We start from the raw sequence: 17689 nt of genomic DNA on the forward strand, positions 1-17689 counted from the left end.
ACATAAAAATTACATGCTTACATACAAAATATCGTATGATTAGGTAGGTACATATTTACAAGAAAATATCTGTATCTCTATATTAAATAAATATATTAAAAAGGCATGGAGTCATCGGACTCATGCTGACATATTCTCGTGGTTGTTTGTCGATAATCATTATTCATGAGAGATTATGGCACATCACGTGTTCAGATGAATATTACGAAATGGCTAGTCATTTCAAAAAATATAAAATTGTCTATGCTACATTGCGTTTGAGTGAATTTAATTAATAATAAATCAGGAAAATAAATAAATGCGTTGTGCCTTAAAACCCATAACGCTGCTGCCATAATAGTGTTACGGGAATTTTCCGAATGAAAATAATTTGTAACAGCAGCTAGCTATTAATAAAAAAGCTATCATTTGGTTTGTTTATTTTTTTTTTCATTTAATTAATATAATACGCGGAGTAAAAAATGTCATTCGTCTACCTACCTGACAGAAAGCGAATTTACATAATATTATGTGCACATCTGTCGGTTTAAAAAAAGGTTTGTAAACAAATGTGAGCATGGCTATTAATTGGCTATTAACTATTTGAAGTGATTGGGATGTTGAGGATGAAACGATTACAAACGACATTGTATACATATTAGCAGAGCATAATATTACAGAGCATTCATATTACCAATATACCCATTTGTGTGTGAAACAGGATTTAAAAAAATGTACAGCTTTCTGTGAAAGATTATAAGTGTTATTTTATTCTTCTTATCACTGGGATCATAAATTATGTATTATAATAATATAGCAACATTTGAAATTTAAATATTTTTGTCTGACTATTCCTCCTCCAAATAATCCATCAATATTTTTTCGGATATAATTTGATTTAGGTACAGACTTTTGAAAACTATAACTAAGTTACTGTATCCATTCTATATTCAAATTATAAATTTTGTCGGTATGTGTCAGGTAGTTAGGCGAGATAATAAGAAAATCTTATTTGTTCAATGTTAATAGCTACGAAGCATTGCATAAAAATGGATGTATCAAGGAATACAATAAAATCATTATAAAAATACTTATAAAAGTACTCGAAACTAATGTGTCTTGTCGTAGGTGTCCTTGTGCTGATATCCTGACACATATCCTGAGTTATCAGGGAGATCCTTTCTTCCCGATATTCCCTTTCCTTTTCCGGTTTCATCGAATCGATTTTTGTGACATCCGGTGTATTTGGACGTGTCTGTCAGTCGATCGATGGAAGCTGGTGATTTGACAACCTAAAATAAGAATAATCAATACAATTAAGTCTGTGATTGCCATACTTTTACGAGGTGAAATTTCAGTGCCGTATGCTAGTTTAATCTACGAAATTAAATCAACCACCTGATCATGAGATTGGAGACGGAGTAGGTAGAATGAGAAATAATAAGTAACTGCGCGGCTTTATAATATTATTAGGTAGGTACTAGGTACGTTGACTGTAACTAGGCACTTACGTTTTTTTCACATAGCGTAGTTACCTACTAAACTTATGAATATTCATGGAACATTATAGAAGGTCGATTGAAAAGCAAACGAGAGCTTAGAAATAAATTTGGACGATTAGCAACTACTTAATTACTTAGATATTTTTAATATCCAAACCTAACAAATATAGTAATTATTATAGGAAGACCTGGGCACTGACTGCACAGGGAATTAAATATTGTGGAAACGTATGTAACCTAATAATATATTGAATAAAAATAGGTAAAGATCTAAGATTTTTTTTAAAAATTCTTCTATTGAGGTGGAGCCTAAATGTATGAAATTGGAGCAAAAAAGAACCACTGGTCCACTGATTGCGTTAGTCACTTTGCATTGCAGTTTCATTTGCAGGCATATACAAAGACATGCAGACAATAATACTACACTTCGGCATTATTATTTAGTTGAACAATCTTGTAATTTTTCTGTAAAACTGTTTATAACTGCACTTGAGTAAGTATCGCAATGAACATAAAAAATGACCGCCATTGATTCAGTAGAACACAATGGCAACAGAGCGATCTTAGTAATTATGGAGTTTACCAACTTAACCATGCTTCATGCGCTTGCAAAATAATTTCAAATGTCATAACAGAAATAACATAATTTATAAGATTCCTTATATTTATACAGTTGCGCGTTTAGTGACGTAGATTCCCAAAGCACTGACTGGTCTAGAGGCTCCCTACGATAAAAATAACATTGAAGTTAATCCCTCCAAACCAAAACCCGCCACGCACCACACCCGGTCTTAATCGGGCGTATCACGTGACCCTACATTGGCGATGTGAAGCATCTAGTTAAGTTTTAGACCGGGAATGCCCTAGGAGGAGATACCCAGGACTAAGGTTGCTACGCTCAGAGTGAGCTCTGACTGAGTTTAAAGTTACTTTCTAATGCAAAGTGCCGGGGAGAGAAGAGCACAGGGAAATTATCAAAATAAAAATGATTCTAGTGTATATAAAACAAAATAACAATATATTTTTAATTTTACAAATAAATGCAAGAATATTGTTATGCTTTAGTTATATAATATTTTACATCCAGTTTGTGAGAGATGCGCTTAATTTAGAGAAATCTTTTTCAATATAATTTAATTACTGGTTTTGGAAGTGACTGGTTTTAATTCTTTGGAGGCCCCCTTTTAAATTTTATGAAGAATTGGTTACGTCATTTGCGTCAGAGAAACGTGCCGCTGTATTTATAGTTCAAATTCTTTGGTAAAGAGGATTATTTTTCTCACTAGCGACTAGCTAGCTGCTAGATGGATAAAACTGAATCTTCTCTTTAGACCAATTCAATATTTTCATGCTGATATTATTCGGATATACTTACAATTATCAATGTGTATTCTAGCACATTCGAGAAGGAAGATATAGTTATCAACCGCAAATGGATTATATAATTATTTTTCGAAATAAAAAATAGTATGATTAATTACAACGCAGAGGGAAATAAAGGCGTTGGTTGTAGGTACTAGATATCTATCTACTGGACGGGGAGATGAATGGGTCAACCAGAAGATGGCAACTAATTAAAAACAGAGTAAGTATGAAAGGTACTCAATTTGAATAGACAAGTTAAAATATGTCGACATATCTTTCATTCGAAGTTGATTATCTGTATGAAGACTTACAGAAAAAAACTACAAGGTCTATTACTACAAAACTACTAATTTATTTTGATATAGGTACATAATAGGTATACTATAGATTTGAAGAATCAAAGAAGTGCAAAAATAAATAAATACCCCTCCTACTCCAGTGTGTCCAGGTGCTCCGCAATTGGTCAATTTATTTTTAATGTCCTCAACTTCCACCTTCTTATTCTTCGCCAGGTCATCTAGGAACTTTTTGTAGTCCTCCACGCCGATCTTCAGTGACTTCAGTTTCTTGAAGTAAATTCCTGTGTCGGTGGTGGTGATTTTTTTGCCATCGATGACCTTCGCCTGCTTCATCCATTTGTCACTCTGCGAGAGGGTGATTAGTTTTCCATCGGATTTGATATCTCCGAATTTGGAGAACGCCTTGAAGGTATCCTTGAAACTGGTCGCTCCTGCAGGGGTTGGCGATGACTCTCCATTAGCAGGTGCGGGGGCATCTCCGTTGCTGGTGTCCAATTTTAAATCGGACAATTCTTTTGCTGGTGCCGCGTCGGTTTCCGCCATCTTGGAATGTATTCAGTAATTCCTGAAAATAAAAATATACCAATTTAAGAATACTGCTGATGGATACAAAATTTACACAGATATTTAAAATGTAAAAAATAATACAAGTTTCTTAAAAAAAGATGTTTATTGATCAATATATCAATAGGCATTGCGACCACGACGAAATCACTTTGTAACGGTATTAGTATCGTTTGAAAATAACGATACCAATACTTAAATGAATAGCCTGCACTGCCATAAGAATCTCACACAATTCTACTTGTACTATTATAATCACACAATAAATTGAATATAAATTAATTAGATAAATATATTTTCAAAATAAGCCAATGATTTCCATTAAATCTACAAGCCAATTCAGATTTTGGCCGCGCCACAACGAACTTATTTACCATTACCAACGATTAACCTAGCGAAAATACGCCATCGTCATAGATGAGGATTTTTTTAAATGTACATAGTACAAGTGAAAATACATCTAAGGTTAATAAATATGCTACAAATGACGAATAAGTAATAATACCTATGAACATAATGAGAATTCACTCTAGGTTTGTGTCTCACCTCACACAAAAAATATGATATTGTAGTAAGTAGTCTGTCATAGATAATTACATTTTTAGCGTATACCTAAATTGTAATTTCTAGAGTTTTGGGTTATGCTTATATTTATTTAATACACGAAAATACGAAATATTTCACAAAGAAAAACATAAAAACCAATCATTTAATATCAGCATTTTCTATCACTGGATTTCGGCATCAAGATCAAATCAGGGATTCCGAGATTACATAAAATCCTAACGACGTGTGCTCTCGAATTTGACCGCAACCGCTTAATATAATACGTATTATAAGTTAGAACTTATTTACACTACTGTACGAACGAAGCCATGTACAGGTAAATGATTATTATCAGTTGTATTACTTTTAAGATACCTGCGAACTGTCGACTAATAAAACAATGGCGGAAAGATAAATGATTTTTAATAGATAGGTATGTGATAATTAATTTATGAGACAACAAAAGAAATACGCCGAAATATGTGTGAAAAAATGTGTGATGAAACTGCATTGTTACATAAGTATCCGTTAGCTTATTCTTTTTCTGTTCAAACGTTATAAATCCATCAAATTAGGTAATTATAATCCAATCAAAACTCATGTATGAAAATGAAATGAAATGAAAATTTACTTTTTTACTAGGTATTTACTTTGGGCCATCTTAGACAGACAAATTCAATAACAACCATACAACTGACGTAATCTACTCTGAAAAAAATGGTGGTTTTAGGTACCTACGTGGGTGTTTAAGACGCTGATAGGTTTGGAGGACCTCTTATGACAATTTTTCCTGTATAATACAATAGTAATGTTACCAGGGTTCCTTTATGAGGGTCTGTTAAAGTTGTAATATTCGAATTTGCCGCCCTTTATAAATGTGACGTCGCTAAGCAACGCGTGACCAGCCTACCGTCACGGAACGTCACGTTTTATGGAAATTTAGGTACTTATTGACGTTTTGGATGTAGTGGCTAAAATATAACAGAACGGCTACGGAGTGAGTCACTGATTCTTAATTTTTCTCGAGCCTAAATGAAGGAGAATTTTCAATCGTTCTAGATTTATTTCTGTTCATTAAAACTTATATAATTTCATAATTTATCGAAAGGTAAATTAAATTTCAACGATTTGAAAAGTAGTAATACTATGGACCGAGGTGGTTACTTATTTTTTGCATGGTAGTTACTGGCAGCTTGAATTTGGGTAATTAATAATCAAAATAAAGTTTGTATAATTTATTCTAGTTTTTATTTTTTAGTTATTTAGTGTCCAAAAATTGTAATTTAAGATTTCTAATGTAATTCGAAAATTTATGCAATGGGTTATTTCTAAATTTAGAGACATTACTTTTATATTTTATACACTTTATTTAGGCGTTTACTTTATTTTAACAACAGAAAGTAGCAAACCACTTAAAATAATATAGTTTTATGCACAGGCACTTAGCCAAGTGAAATAGAAATTGCAAGAATGTAAAATTAGCTATTAGTGTATGTATCAAGAATGGGGAAAAAACATCACAGCCTATTAGTGATGAGATGGATTCACTTTTCGCGCAAAAGTTTTACCTTTTACTTTTGCATACAAACGGACGCCTCATTCAACGCCTCGCATGACTATTATTTTGTTTCGTTATGGTTATACGATCTAGGTAGGTAAACTACATAAGTTACATTGCTTTTGAACAGCAGATTGAATCAGTATTTTAGTAGGTACAATAATTAGTAACCGCCAAAAATTATCAAAATCACGAACAGGGTACCTATACGTTAACATTTTAGTCATACCAATAAATGAATAATCATTAATCACCATGAGCGTGACCGTACGTATGAAATTTCGCCTTCAAAATAATAATTTCACGGGCTACCAAGTTGTTGTAAGCTACCGCCTGGACAACACTACAGGGAGCCACTAATCACACTGTTGCTAGAGATAACAGGGATACTTATTGTCAGTGACGTCCCGTGGGGGTAGGCAGATTGAGCGTCGCTTGGGGGCGGCACTTACTCGAAGGGCGGCAAATCGAGGAAAATCATTTGGAATATATAGAAATAGCTACCTAAACTTCGTGATAACGAAAATATCTTTCCATTAAAAAATTCAGCTCAATGGTTTTGTCGGGTTCGCGATACTTAGTAAACTTCCGTTGCCCTTCGACGTCTTTATTTGTCTGATATTTTGTTAGTAATATATCCATACAACACATTTCTTAGATATTGGACTCATGAAAGGATGATAAAAATAATGTATAAAAAAATGTGGTGGCATTTTGGCTTAGGGGCGGCATTTTGGCGCTGCTTAGGGGCGGCATTTTATCTAGGGACGTCACTGCTTATTGTATCTATTTAATTAGACCTTTTAACTAAAGATGTTGGAGGCGTATTCCACGGACAGCAAAAAGGATACATACTCGTATATCCGTTCTGAAAGAAATAAGCTTTTCAGACTGCATCTCTAAAATATGTCCACAATAAGTTCTCTAGTTATTTGTCCACATAGCCAGAAAGAAAACCTTCGTGAACGGAAACATAACGCGGAAGAGGGAGGCCGCTTACACAATAGAGCAGCGTTTCCCAAACTATGTTTCGCGGAACGTGAATATGTTCGCGAAATCAGAAGAGTACCCCACCCCAGTGTGCTAAAACAAGCTATTATTGTTTTACCTTCGTTTACTACGACATATTAATGCAAAGCAGGAGTTTATTATTATGCTGCAACGAAGTTATATTCTAGGAACAGGCTCGACGCCACACCAGTTATCAAGATTCACTTTTTTAAGATTGGCAATTCAAGGACCCAAAATCATCGAAGTCATAAAGAACTTTATTCGCTTATATTTTTATGTATTTACTAAATAAATAATTATGCTTCTTCTCATTTTTCAAATTATTGATTGTGTATTATATAACTACCTACCATACGAAATAAACAAGGATTTTTTTTGAAAACCCTGCAACAGAGAGTACATGAATCTTTGGAGAGACATTGAAGGACTATGGTATTAAACAGGAAGTAAAGTCCTCAACATCGACTGCTACTAACCAGACAATTGAAATGTATATCTAATAGAAATAGAAGATTAGTTGTTAGCTATTCGCCCGATAGATATTAATTTAGTGCATTTAGTGCTAACACCGCGACTGGCGCGTGTAGAGTCGTTGGCCATTGATTACATATTATAATTAACGTGTTATTTAAATGTGATAATTAAAAGGTTAGCAGTGATTGTAGATAGCAGTGATTTAAGGGATGGGAATAATAAATGTGGACGTTGCAAATGTTATAGTATGCTTTCCATTCAGATACACAATATATTTACAGAAGGATATTAATTAGCAGGAGGATGGACACTAGTCGTTCACAAAACGTTATGAAATAAAAAAAATAGCTGGCATTCTTATTTTCATTCGATTAACATACATGTTTAGATATATCGAATGTCATTTAATTAGTTATTGAAGAATGGACATAGCAAACTTCATTGCAATAAAATATGTACTTACGATAAATTTGAATGCATCCTGATAATATTATTATATTTCCACACTAATTTTAATTTTAAATTCGAAATATACGTAAATTTAAGCAGAATTGGACGTATTCTAAATAAAATTAACACAATACTACATTATACATTGAATATTGTTATTTACCTTTGTTGGTCGGCCACAGTGCACTGTGTTTTAAATAATATAACGTGTTTCAATGTTGTAACAAAGTTTACATAAAAAATGTAAATAAAATAGAAATGACCTCATATGATGGACGAACACATTTAGAAATAGTGTTGTCGTAGGTATCTGTACGATTTTGATAAGTGTTGGTATAGGTTTACTTGTTTGCATATACAAAATGACGTAACTTAACTGCTTACGTGCTATCGCAGTTAAACGTGATATCCACATAACGTTCTTAGGATGCCAAGTAGGTAGTTAATGCTTTTCATAATATTAGTAGTAATATTTGTTTTCTGTTAGACTCTGTAAGTAACCTAAAAATATATACTTAAGCTCAATATTATAGATTTCCCCCCTGGTAAATGATTATTCTAAATTCAAAATAATTAAAAAAATTGAAAATATAATTAATATTAAGCTCTAAAGGTTTTTTTTAGAAGGTTTATCGATAGCTATTTCGGTTGTAACACCATTATCAAGACTATTCAGATAGGCCGTTTGCCTTTGCTTAAATACTATACGCATATATAATACATTCTTTTATTCGTTCAAACAATATTATGACTTTGTATACTTGTAATATTATTAATACTTTGAAAACCCTAAGTGGGTTTTTAATGGATATCAAAATTACAAAAATTATCGAAAGTATAGTGTTCGAGTGCTTTGGTTATTTCTTGACATTATTAATCAATTAAAATATTATTAGTATAATTTTGTTAATCATGTGCTTAAATTATATTTAATAGTGGCGACGAATGCATTATCAAATTTTAATTAATTATGTGATTACTTTTGGATAATTCGCGATTAATTTCCAACTGTTCGAGTAAATTTAATTTTAGACCTTTGTTACATATATGCAAACATTCTGGCGTTATTTTATCACTGATGGTATGCGAATTTGATATCAAATGTTTAGCGAACTGAGAATCTGTTTTACCAATCCTGAAAGATCGGCTGTGTTCTTCAAAACGAGTTTTTATAGGCCTGTCAGATTGACCAATGTAGCATAGACTACATGTGCCACATGTTATTTTATAAACCCCGCCTTTCTCCAGTTTGTTGATTTTATCTTTACTATTTTTTAAATTTAATCCTAGATTATTATTAGCTTTGAATGCTACGTTAACGATATGTTTAATTTCTTGATAAATTTTGTCTGAAATATTGCCGTGATAAGCAATGGACTTGTAATAACGATTTGAATCTTTAACGTTAGGGTATATTGTAGATCTAGCTAATTTAAGTTGTTTTTTATATAATATTTTATCTATCATGGATGTTGCATATCCATTACTTAAGGCTATTTGTTTGATGGTATGTACTTCATCCTCAAAATCTAATTTGTTCATGGGCACACTAACTAGCATGTGGATCATGGCATGGTATGCCGCCAACTTATGAATCCATGGATGTTGCGATCCTTTATGTATAGTAGTTTCCGTGTAGGTGGGTTTTCTATATTTTGAACTAAAACACAATTTAGGGGACTAATTTACATTCTCCTCCTTGGGCTCTCCCAATATTAAATCCTGAGTGCGCCACTGGGAAGGACAACTGCTATAACAGTGAGGAAAATGATATTTTCGATAATATTCAGTAAATAATAATGATAATGAAAGTTATGTCGTCCTGCATATAATGGGTTAAAATGAATGAAGTTAAATAATTTTATCAGCTGTGTTGTCACCATGCTATGACGTTATAATTGTTTCGATATAGTGTGCAAAACAACTTTACATCTAATATACTTTGAGGATACAGACATATAGATATTATACATATATGTATGTCTGCATGTATATATTTAAAAATATGTAAGAATGGAAAATAACATTTCAATAATACGTAAACCAAATGTTTTTTACCACGTTTTTCTTAGCCCGTATTCTTGTTTGTCTGGTGGTTGTTTATTCAGTACAGATCTTGCAATCGATTTTTAACTAACTTCCCGACTAGATAGACATTTGAAATTTTTAGAATATATCGAAACACGATGCCAGTGCATTCTTTTAATACTTTTAGCCATCTTTAAGTAGAATTGAATTCATTTTCAGTTAATTCTATTTCGTATGAAAAGTTATTTCGGAAGAAATCCATAATCCAATCCACTATTATTGGTTGCGGTTGATTAAGGGGGTGGTCCTAGCAACTAAATTATTAATATATACGTGCGTTACTATGGAAATCAAAATGACATTTCAGTATTCTATATTATTTTCTTTGTTGCAAAATAGCAAAAAAATGATTTGTTGACAATTGCCTTATTTGTCCTAAATTATTAATATGTACCTACCTAGAATTGTCAAGTTTATATGATTTAACAGAAAATTTAAAAACGTGGTATACAAAAAGTTCTTTCTATCTTGTAATTATTTTTATTTATAAAATAAAAATATCAGAAAGATTATGAAAATGCTCGTACAGAGTTGAGATTTCTGGTAAAAAAATATGTAAGTAGGTATATTGTCTTTTCAATGTCTGCTTAATCACAAAAAATGCTAAACATACTAAATGCATGTTCACCTCACTGCAGACGCACATAATAGGTATACTCCGTTTAGGAACGAACATGACATATTTTTACAATTTAAATGCTTCGGAATATTTATTCTGTAATAATAGTCATATGCCCAAAGTGTTGGGCATAACGCGTAAAGATCACAAAAAACCAATGGATAAGATAGCAGACAAGAGTATGCGATGTGATAGATGTCGTTAAGCAGATGACATGGCAATGGGCTGGACATATCGCTCGGCGAGTGGACAACCGTTGGACAAATGCCGTCATACAGTGGTACCAATAGGGACGCCCTAAAACCCGCTGGATAGACGATGTCATAAAGTTTGGTGGATGTACACGTGGCAGCAAAGAACTAGGGACCTATAAGAGTGGATAGAGCTAGGGGAGGCCTTGATCCATCAGTGGATAGACCCCGGCTGATGATGACGAATCGTCATATAATCCAAATCCATTACAACTAACACAACAAATAATGACAATAACAAGATTTACATCTCGCGTGTAGATAAATATGGGATAAACTTACAGTGAATATGTATTAAAGAAAGTGTTATTTTTATTAATTACGTCTGGCTCTCGGGGCCTGATGTCTGGGGTCTATCATAAGGTTAGTGTTTTGAAAACTTTCAGACATGACAGACAAAAAATAAATCTTATTGATCAGTGGATCGATTTACATATTATGGCCTTATAATCATGATTATTGATTACGCAATGGTGAAAATTAACTGCATACAATAGATGTTGAATAATCAAGTAGGAAACCAGTTTTTACAAAAGATTAAAGGAACAATAAACCAGTTGATTAGGCGATTTTAAATGTCTGAATCATGGTCAGATCATGACGATTGATTTTTTTTGGATTCAATGGAGCAATTATGTTTGAACAAAAGGTTTAATAATTATGTTATTTTACCGGCATTAGCCCACGTCTACCTACGCAATTTAAGTGAAATAATTGTGAAAGGATCAAGCATATAGGTATGATAATAATTAATTTAATATTTTTTTGAATTATTGGCCTACCACACGTAATACTAAACAAAATCATATAACTATCATAATAATATAATGATTATCAAATATAATACATACATAAGATATTTTGGAAACGTCTATCATAATAATGTTTACATGCCAGATTACAGATACGATCAAAGTTGTTACAAATCGTGGCCCCCACATCCTAAAGCGGGCCCCCTTACCCACCGTTAAGGGTAAAGGCAGTGTGACGCTCTACAGTACCTTCGTCCAAATGATGTACAACATAAAATTAATGTGTATTTTTAGCGAATTTTTAATACATATATTGGAATTATCGAGTTGTCGAGTAGCAACACACAATTAAAAATTGCATCGCACAAACACATATTAACATTATTGAAGAAAAATAGTGCCACAGGCGATATTTTTTAATTATTAGAGCAAATATTTTTTGATGTGTATTTATCTCACTTATCTGGTCGACTCGGCACGCCGGGCCCCTTCTGAGCCCGGCCCCCGGGCTAGAGCCCTGTCAGCCCCCTCCATGTGGGGGTCATGTTACAAATATAATGCCGTTCTAATTAGTGCTTGTAGGTTTAGTGAAATGACAAACTACATTTTCTCTTCTAGGTATTGTGTAAAATTATTGGATTTTTTTGACATAATAATATATAAATATATAGGTACTGTCTTATTAGAGACTGTCAAAACAACCCAATAATTTTATATACCTAATACTAGCGAGTACCCGGCATGCGTTGCAATGCCACTCAAAGAAAAGTGTTTGTGTTTTAATTCTGTTTATTGAAGTGCTTTTGGATACACAATATTTTTTGTTTTTCCGTCTTGTGCATACACGAATAAATCAGAAGGTTTTCCTACGCGTAAGCAGGCCACATACAGCTGTCCATGTGAGAAGCATGGATTCTCCAAATTTGGTATAGGAACGCATACGAATAGAAGAAGAAGAAGATAGTTGTATTAATTCAGAAACCTTCGCGGGCGTGCACAATAACTGATCAAAATTTCATCGCAATCGGATGAATGGTATAAGAACGCATACGAATAGAAGAAGATAGAATAGAAGAAAAAGAAGATGAAAATGGTTGTACCAATTCAGAAACCTTTGCGGGCGTGAGAACAACACTTGATCAAACTTTCATCGCAATCGAATGAATAGTATAGGAACGCATACAGGACAGACAGACAGACAGACATTCATTTTTATAAATAAGATATAGCCTATACCCTTCGCGCAAGTGCAAGCAGTAAGTTGGCAAAGTTTTATCGCAATCGGATGAACGGTATGGCAGCGCATAAAATACGAACAAACAAACAAACAAACAAATATTGATTTTTATATATTAGATAAGAGAAAGGGTTAGTAGTTCAAAACTTGGGTTCTCATTTCACATCAATTGCTTGAAATTTTGTTTTTATCCAGAAAGTGTTCTTCGGACATACAATATACTATATGGCTCTCGTGTGCAGATTTTATATAACGAGTTTATACGTTGAATTATTGAGTGTCACAATATTGTCATATCAAGTAAAATAATATTTACAATGATAACGTTTCGGCGAAAATATGTGTTTTGGAGAATTGATTCATGGTTTATTTACACTGTTATGTTAGGTTAGGTTATATATTTGCATACTTGATAGTTCCTAATAGGTACTTCCGATAAAAATTTATATTCTGGGCATACCACTGCAGCTGACTCCCGAAATAAAATTACTAATGCCCTCAGACTGCACAATGAATTTAAAATATTATAAATATGTACCGGAAACACGTAGACATAAATTATGTGTTGAAGGAAATATTAAATCTTATTTTTACCGATGGGCGATGAGTTTCTACTTCAACTACTTCAACACTAGTTCAATACTGCGCAATGTTTGAAGTTAGAAGATGACTTTAATGGTGTTAAAAAGGTTGGTATCCATTGTTGTATATCCGTATGTTGTATCATCGTTGCACGTCGTCTAGTGATTCAATACAGTGAAACATTATTTTTTGATTTTCACAACGAATCCGTATCCTACTAACAACAGAATGACGTATCATCCCGATAACGTGACGACGGAAAACCGACAAATAATGACCGATAGAGCCCTCCAATCAGTGATGCCAACCGTACTATAATTATAGTACAATACTATAATTTTGATTTCGCGAAAAATGTAAAATACTATAATTTTACGCCAAATATACCAAAATACTATAATTTTAAAGGATTCAAGACGAAAAATGTTCCTGTACTATATATTTTTCAGAAATACTACCGCCTCTGTACTATAATCAGCATAGAAAAATATGGCAACACTGCCTCCAATGCAACGTTTGCCCGTATATAGGTACTGATACACTGATACGCAACGATGTGGTTGCAGGTAACACGGACAAAAAATGGACGCGATACAATACTTAATAAAATACCTTTGCAACATGAGATTTAGGGTTTCATATAAACTGTACGTATTAAATTTAGCCGTAGCACAGTTCACCGTGAGCTGTCTTACTGGAAAGAGTTGGGCGTATAGCATTGAGCTTTAAAAAATACGCGTTGTTCATGAAGCATTGCAGATAGTAACGTTCCAATATTATAAGTATCCAATTTGGTAGGTACAACTTGATACTTACGAGCACCTACCAGAATTGTATGTAAATTATACGATATGATTGCATTTATAATTTCTTTACCTATTTTTTTTATAGGCCATCCATGGACTGAAACCGTATGCGGTTTCGAACCGTGTGCTACACTAAGCTTAACTTTCCTGGTCATGGAAATATATTTCCACAAAGTATGTTATGAGCATCTGATCGTATCCGTGTATACCATACACTTACACTTGCAAATCTAGTGAAAATATATTTTCATGAACGAAAATCATAAGTTTAGTATGGCACACGAATCTAAGCCGCATACGGTTTCAGTCCATGGATGGCCTCTTATTCTGTCGTACTCTTGAATTCTGGTGGTTTTGTTACGTATTTTGTAAATGTTTTATTTAGACATGATTTTGATCTCAATACTATACACTTATGTATATATAAAAAAAATCTCACGGCGAACTGTGATACGGTCAACTGCATTCCTACAATTTTCTGGAGACGACGATTTCGATAAAAGAATAGCTATATAAGCAAATAAGAGAAATATTATGAGTCCACTTAGTGAGTCAACCATCAAAATTCACCGATATATTATTATCTAAGTATATAATATGTAGGTATATCTGAAGCAATTTGCACACAGCCATCGCCCTCGCAAGTATTATTTATATCGCCAATATCAGGTTAAGTCTATTACCTTGATGCAACCCTCGTAGTCCAATGCATAAGGTACTGGCTTCTCGTACGGGCGTTCCGAGTTTGATTACCAGTGAGGTCACAATATATATTTATGATTTTCTCAAGCCTGAGTGTTTCTGTAATAATTGTTTTACTAGATACTACTATTGTTTCACTACCCACAATACCAGTGGCGTCCTTGGGTAAATCGCCTTCCTAAGGTAAGATTAAAATGCCGCCCCTTCCATGTTTAGTATCAAATTTTACCTATGTAAAGCCATTCACCGATTGCACTATACTATTTTCTTTCGACTATATTGTGTGGCCAAAAGTTAAAAAAAAATAAACATCTCGCATATCTACCTATAATATTGTGTGTACTGACATTATTGTAGTAGACAAGCACTGCTAGCGCCAGAAATGAAAATAATATCGTTTCCACGAAACCTACTCTCAAAGTTGTATGATTCTCATTTTAGCTCTATGTGCCGTCTCTTAGCAGTGCATGACCTGCGTGCCATCGTGGGATGTTAGTGTATTATATTAATTGTACTTAGTGGCTATTCATTGGTGACTGACCAATGTCATTTTTTGTGCATCAATCAATCACTGACGCATTCAACATAATAATTGTAATTAGTAAATTAATTTACATGCATACAATTTGATAACGGATTTTTCACATATATCGGTACTAGGTAGATACTTATTTACAACTAAATGTAGAATTGCATTGGGTAGTTCATAGGCAAATGCTTTGATGTATATTTATTTATTTTATTTATTTATTTATTTATAAAAAAGAGTATTACGGCATTACAGCTTTTGGCCAATGCGCCATAATACATAATACATACAAATATATAAAAATATCTTAATTACAAATAACAACTAATATGACAAGAAAGTGGAAAAGACAGCATGTGTAAATATTAAAGAAATATGATAATATATACAATTATAAATTTATCCTATTTAAAACGTCTACAAACATTATATAATTAATAAAAAACAAATCAACCTTTATGGTGCCATCAAATAAGCTAATTGCACGATACACAGCATCATGAAACATAACATCTGTCCTGCGACGAGGTATCTTGAAGACCGTGGAGCTGCGAGTGATATTGGTGGGAACATGAAAATTAATATTTATACCGCTTTATTTGTCGACTAACATTCCTGGCAAAACCAAATATTTCATTTATGAAAATTGTACATGAATTTCTCCAAAAATGTAACATAAATGTCTAGTTTATAGAGTAACAAAAATGTAATTCTGTATTATTAATAATGTAACTATTTATGCCTGTAGTTAAAAAAATGTATGTATACTTTTGTAAACCATTGTAAAGCAGAATAGCCTTCCATTCAGAGAAGAGCTCAATTGCTTCCAAATAAAGAAAGAAAAAAAAAACATAATGCTACAATCAAATTGCAAAAAATCTATTACTAACTGTATGAAACATCCTAATTTACCTAATATTGAAATATACACATAATATTATAATCTTATTTAATTCGGTACCTTTTCATTGAAATGATTTTTTAAGATTTATCTACTTAAGAACATACTGGTTCTTTCCTTATGATACTGATAATAAAATGAATTTCCCGACTCGTTTTCTTCTGGGTATGCTATCAATGCAATCCCTGTCCACCCGAGCATTTCTTTTTACTTCTTCGTGGGTTCATTTACAATCCATATATACTGGCAAATATTAATTTTCATGTTCCCACCAATATCACTCGCAGGACAGGTGTTATGTTTCATGATGCGGTTTATCGTGCGATTAACTTATTTGATGGCACCATAAATGTTGATTTATTTTTTATTAACTATATAATGTTTGCGGACGTGTTAAATTTATAATTGTATATATCATGTTTCTTTAATATTTACATAAACACAAATGCTGTCTTTTCTACCTTTGAATCAAATTAGCTGTCTTCGAGATCAAAATACTCCGCAAAATCTTTGGACCCACGTTGGAAAATGGGAACTACAGAATAAAAATGAACCACGAATTGGAAGAGCTGATTGAACAGCAAACAATCATAAGGTACTGTAAGTCCCAAAGACTACGATGGGCGGGACATGTGGAGAGAATGCCTGAAGTTAGAGCGCCAAGGATCATGACGAAGTGGCTACCCCAACGGAAGAGACCCAGAGGCCGTCCAAGAAGGAGATGGGCTGACGCCGTAGAAGTGAACTGGCTTCATATAGGAAGACCCGGTAACTGGAGAAGTGTGGCGAGAGACCGGAGTGAGTGGAGAGCGGCTGTGGAGGAGGCCTAATCCCACCCCGGGATGTAGCGCCGTGGAAGAAGAAGAATAAGCCTTTTCTACTTTCTTGTTATATTAGTTGTTATTTGCAATTAAGACATTTTTATAATCTTGTATTTATTATGTATTATGGCGCATTGGCCAATCGCTGTAATGCCGTAATACTCTTTCTCTAAATCAAATTAAAAAAATAATGAAAAAAAATATTGTAAATCATATTAATCTCATCTTTAAACTTAGTGGCGGTTTTAGGCACGTGTATGCCCAAGGCATTTGGAATTGGAGCCACGTTGAGTGCTATGAATATGTACAGAAAAAGTTAAGTTTCTAGGATTTTTTGCCCCTTGATTGATTGTTTGTTTTATGTCTTGATTGATTGTTACACTCAGATTGTTGAAAACATTAATTATCTCTTGAAGATGTTCATACTTTATAACGAAGCGACTGCCTCGTCTGCTGCATGGAAAACCGCCACTGTAAAACATTTTTTATAATACCATATTTAAAAAAAGCTATTTCCTAATAATATAGGGAATATTACGTTTGCATCCACACTGGACGTTGTCGATGGTACACGACGTACGTTATGCAACGTGAACCGATACCTATTGTGTGTAGCTATAAGTATGTTTTCGTAATAAGTATGTTACACTGTG

General features: G+C 33.3%; 1 protein-coding gene across 1 annotated transcript in view; it reads right to left on the reverse strand.

Annotated features, from left to right (window-relative positions):
- Positions 1-17689, reverse strand: part of ringer (tubulin polymerization-promoting protein ringmaker) — a 45180-nt gene continuing 27491 nt past the window's right edge. Inside the window, exons 2-3 of the mRNA XM_085959593.1 lie at positions 3272-3710; positions 1-1271 (exon numbers count right to left, since the gene is read on the reverse strand). Of these exons, the coding sequence (XP_085815719.1) occupies positions 1089-1271; positions 3272-3688 (600 nt within the window). The 5' untranslated portion in view covers positions 3689-3710 and the 3' untranslated portion in view covers positions 1-1088. The remainder of the gene's footprint in view (positions 1272-3271; positions 3711-17689) is intronic.

This window comes from Rhyacophila brunnea, unplaced genomic scaffold (genome assembly GCF_057557595.1).
Source record: "Rhyacophila brunnea isolate RB1 unplaced genomic scaffold, BYU_Rbru_1.0 scaffold_9, whole genome shotgun sequence".
Classification (NCBI taxonomy): Eukaryota; Metazoa; Arthropoda; class Insecta; order Trichoptera; family Rhyacophilidae; genus Rhyacophila; species Rhyacophila brunnea.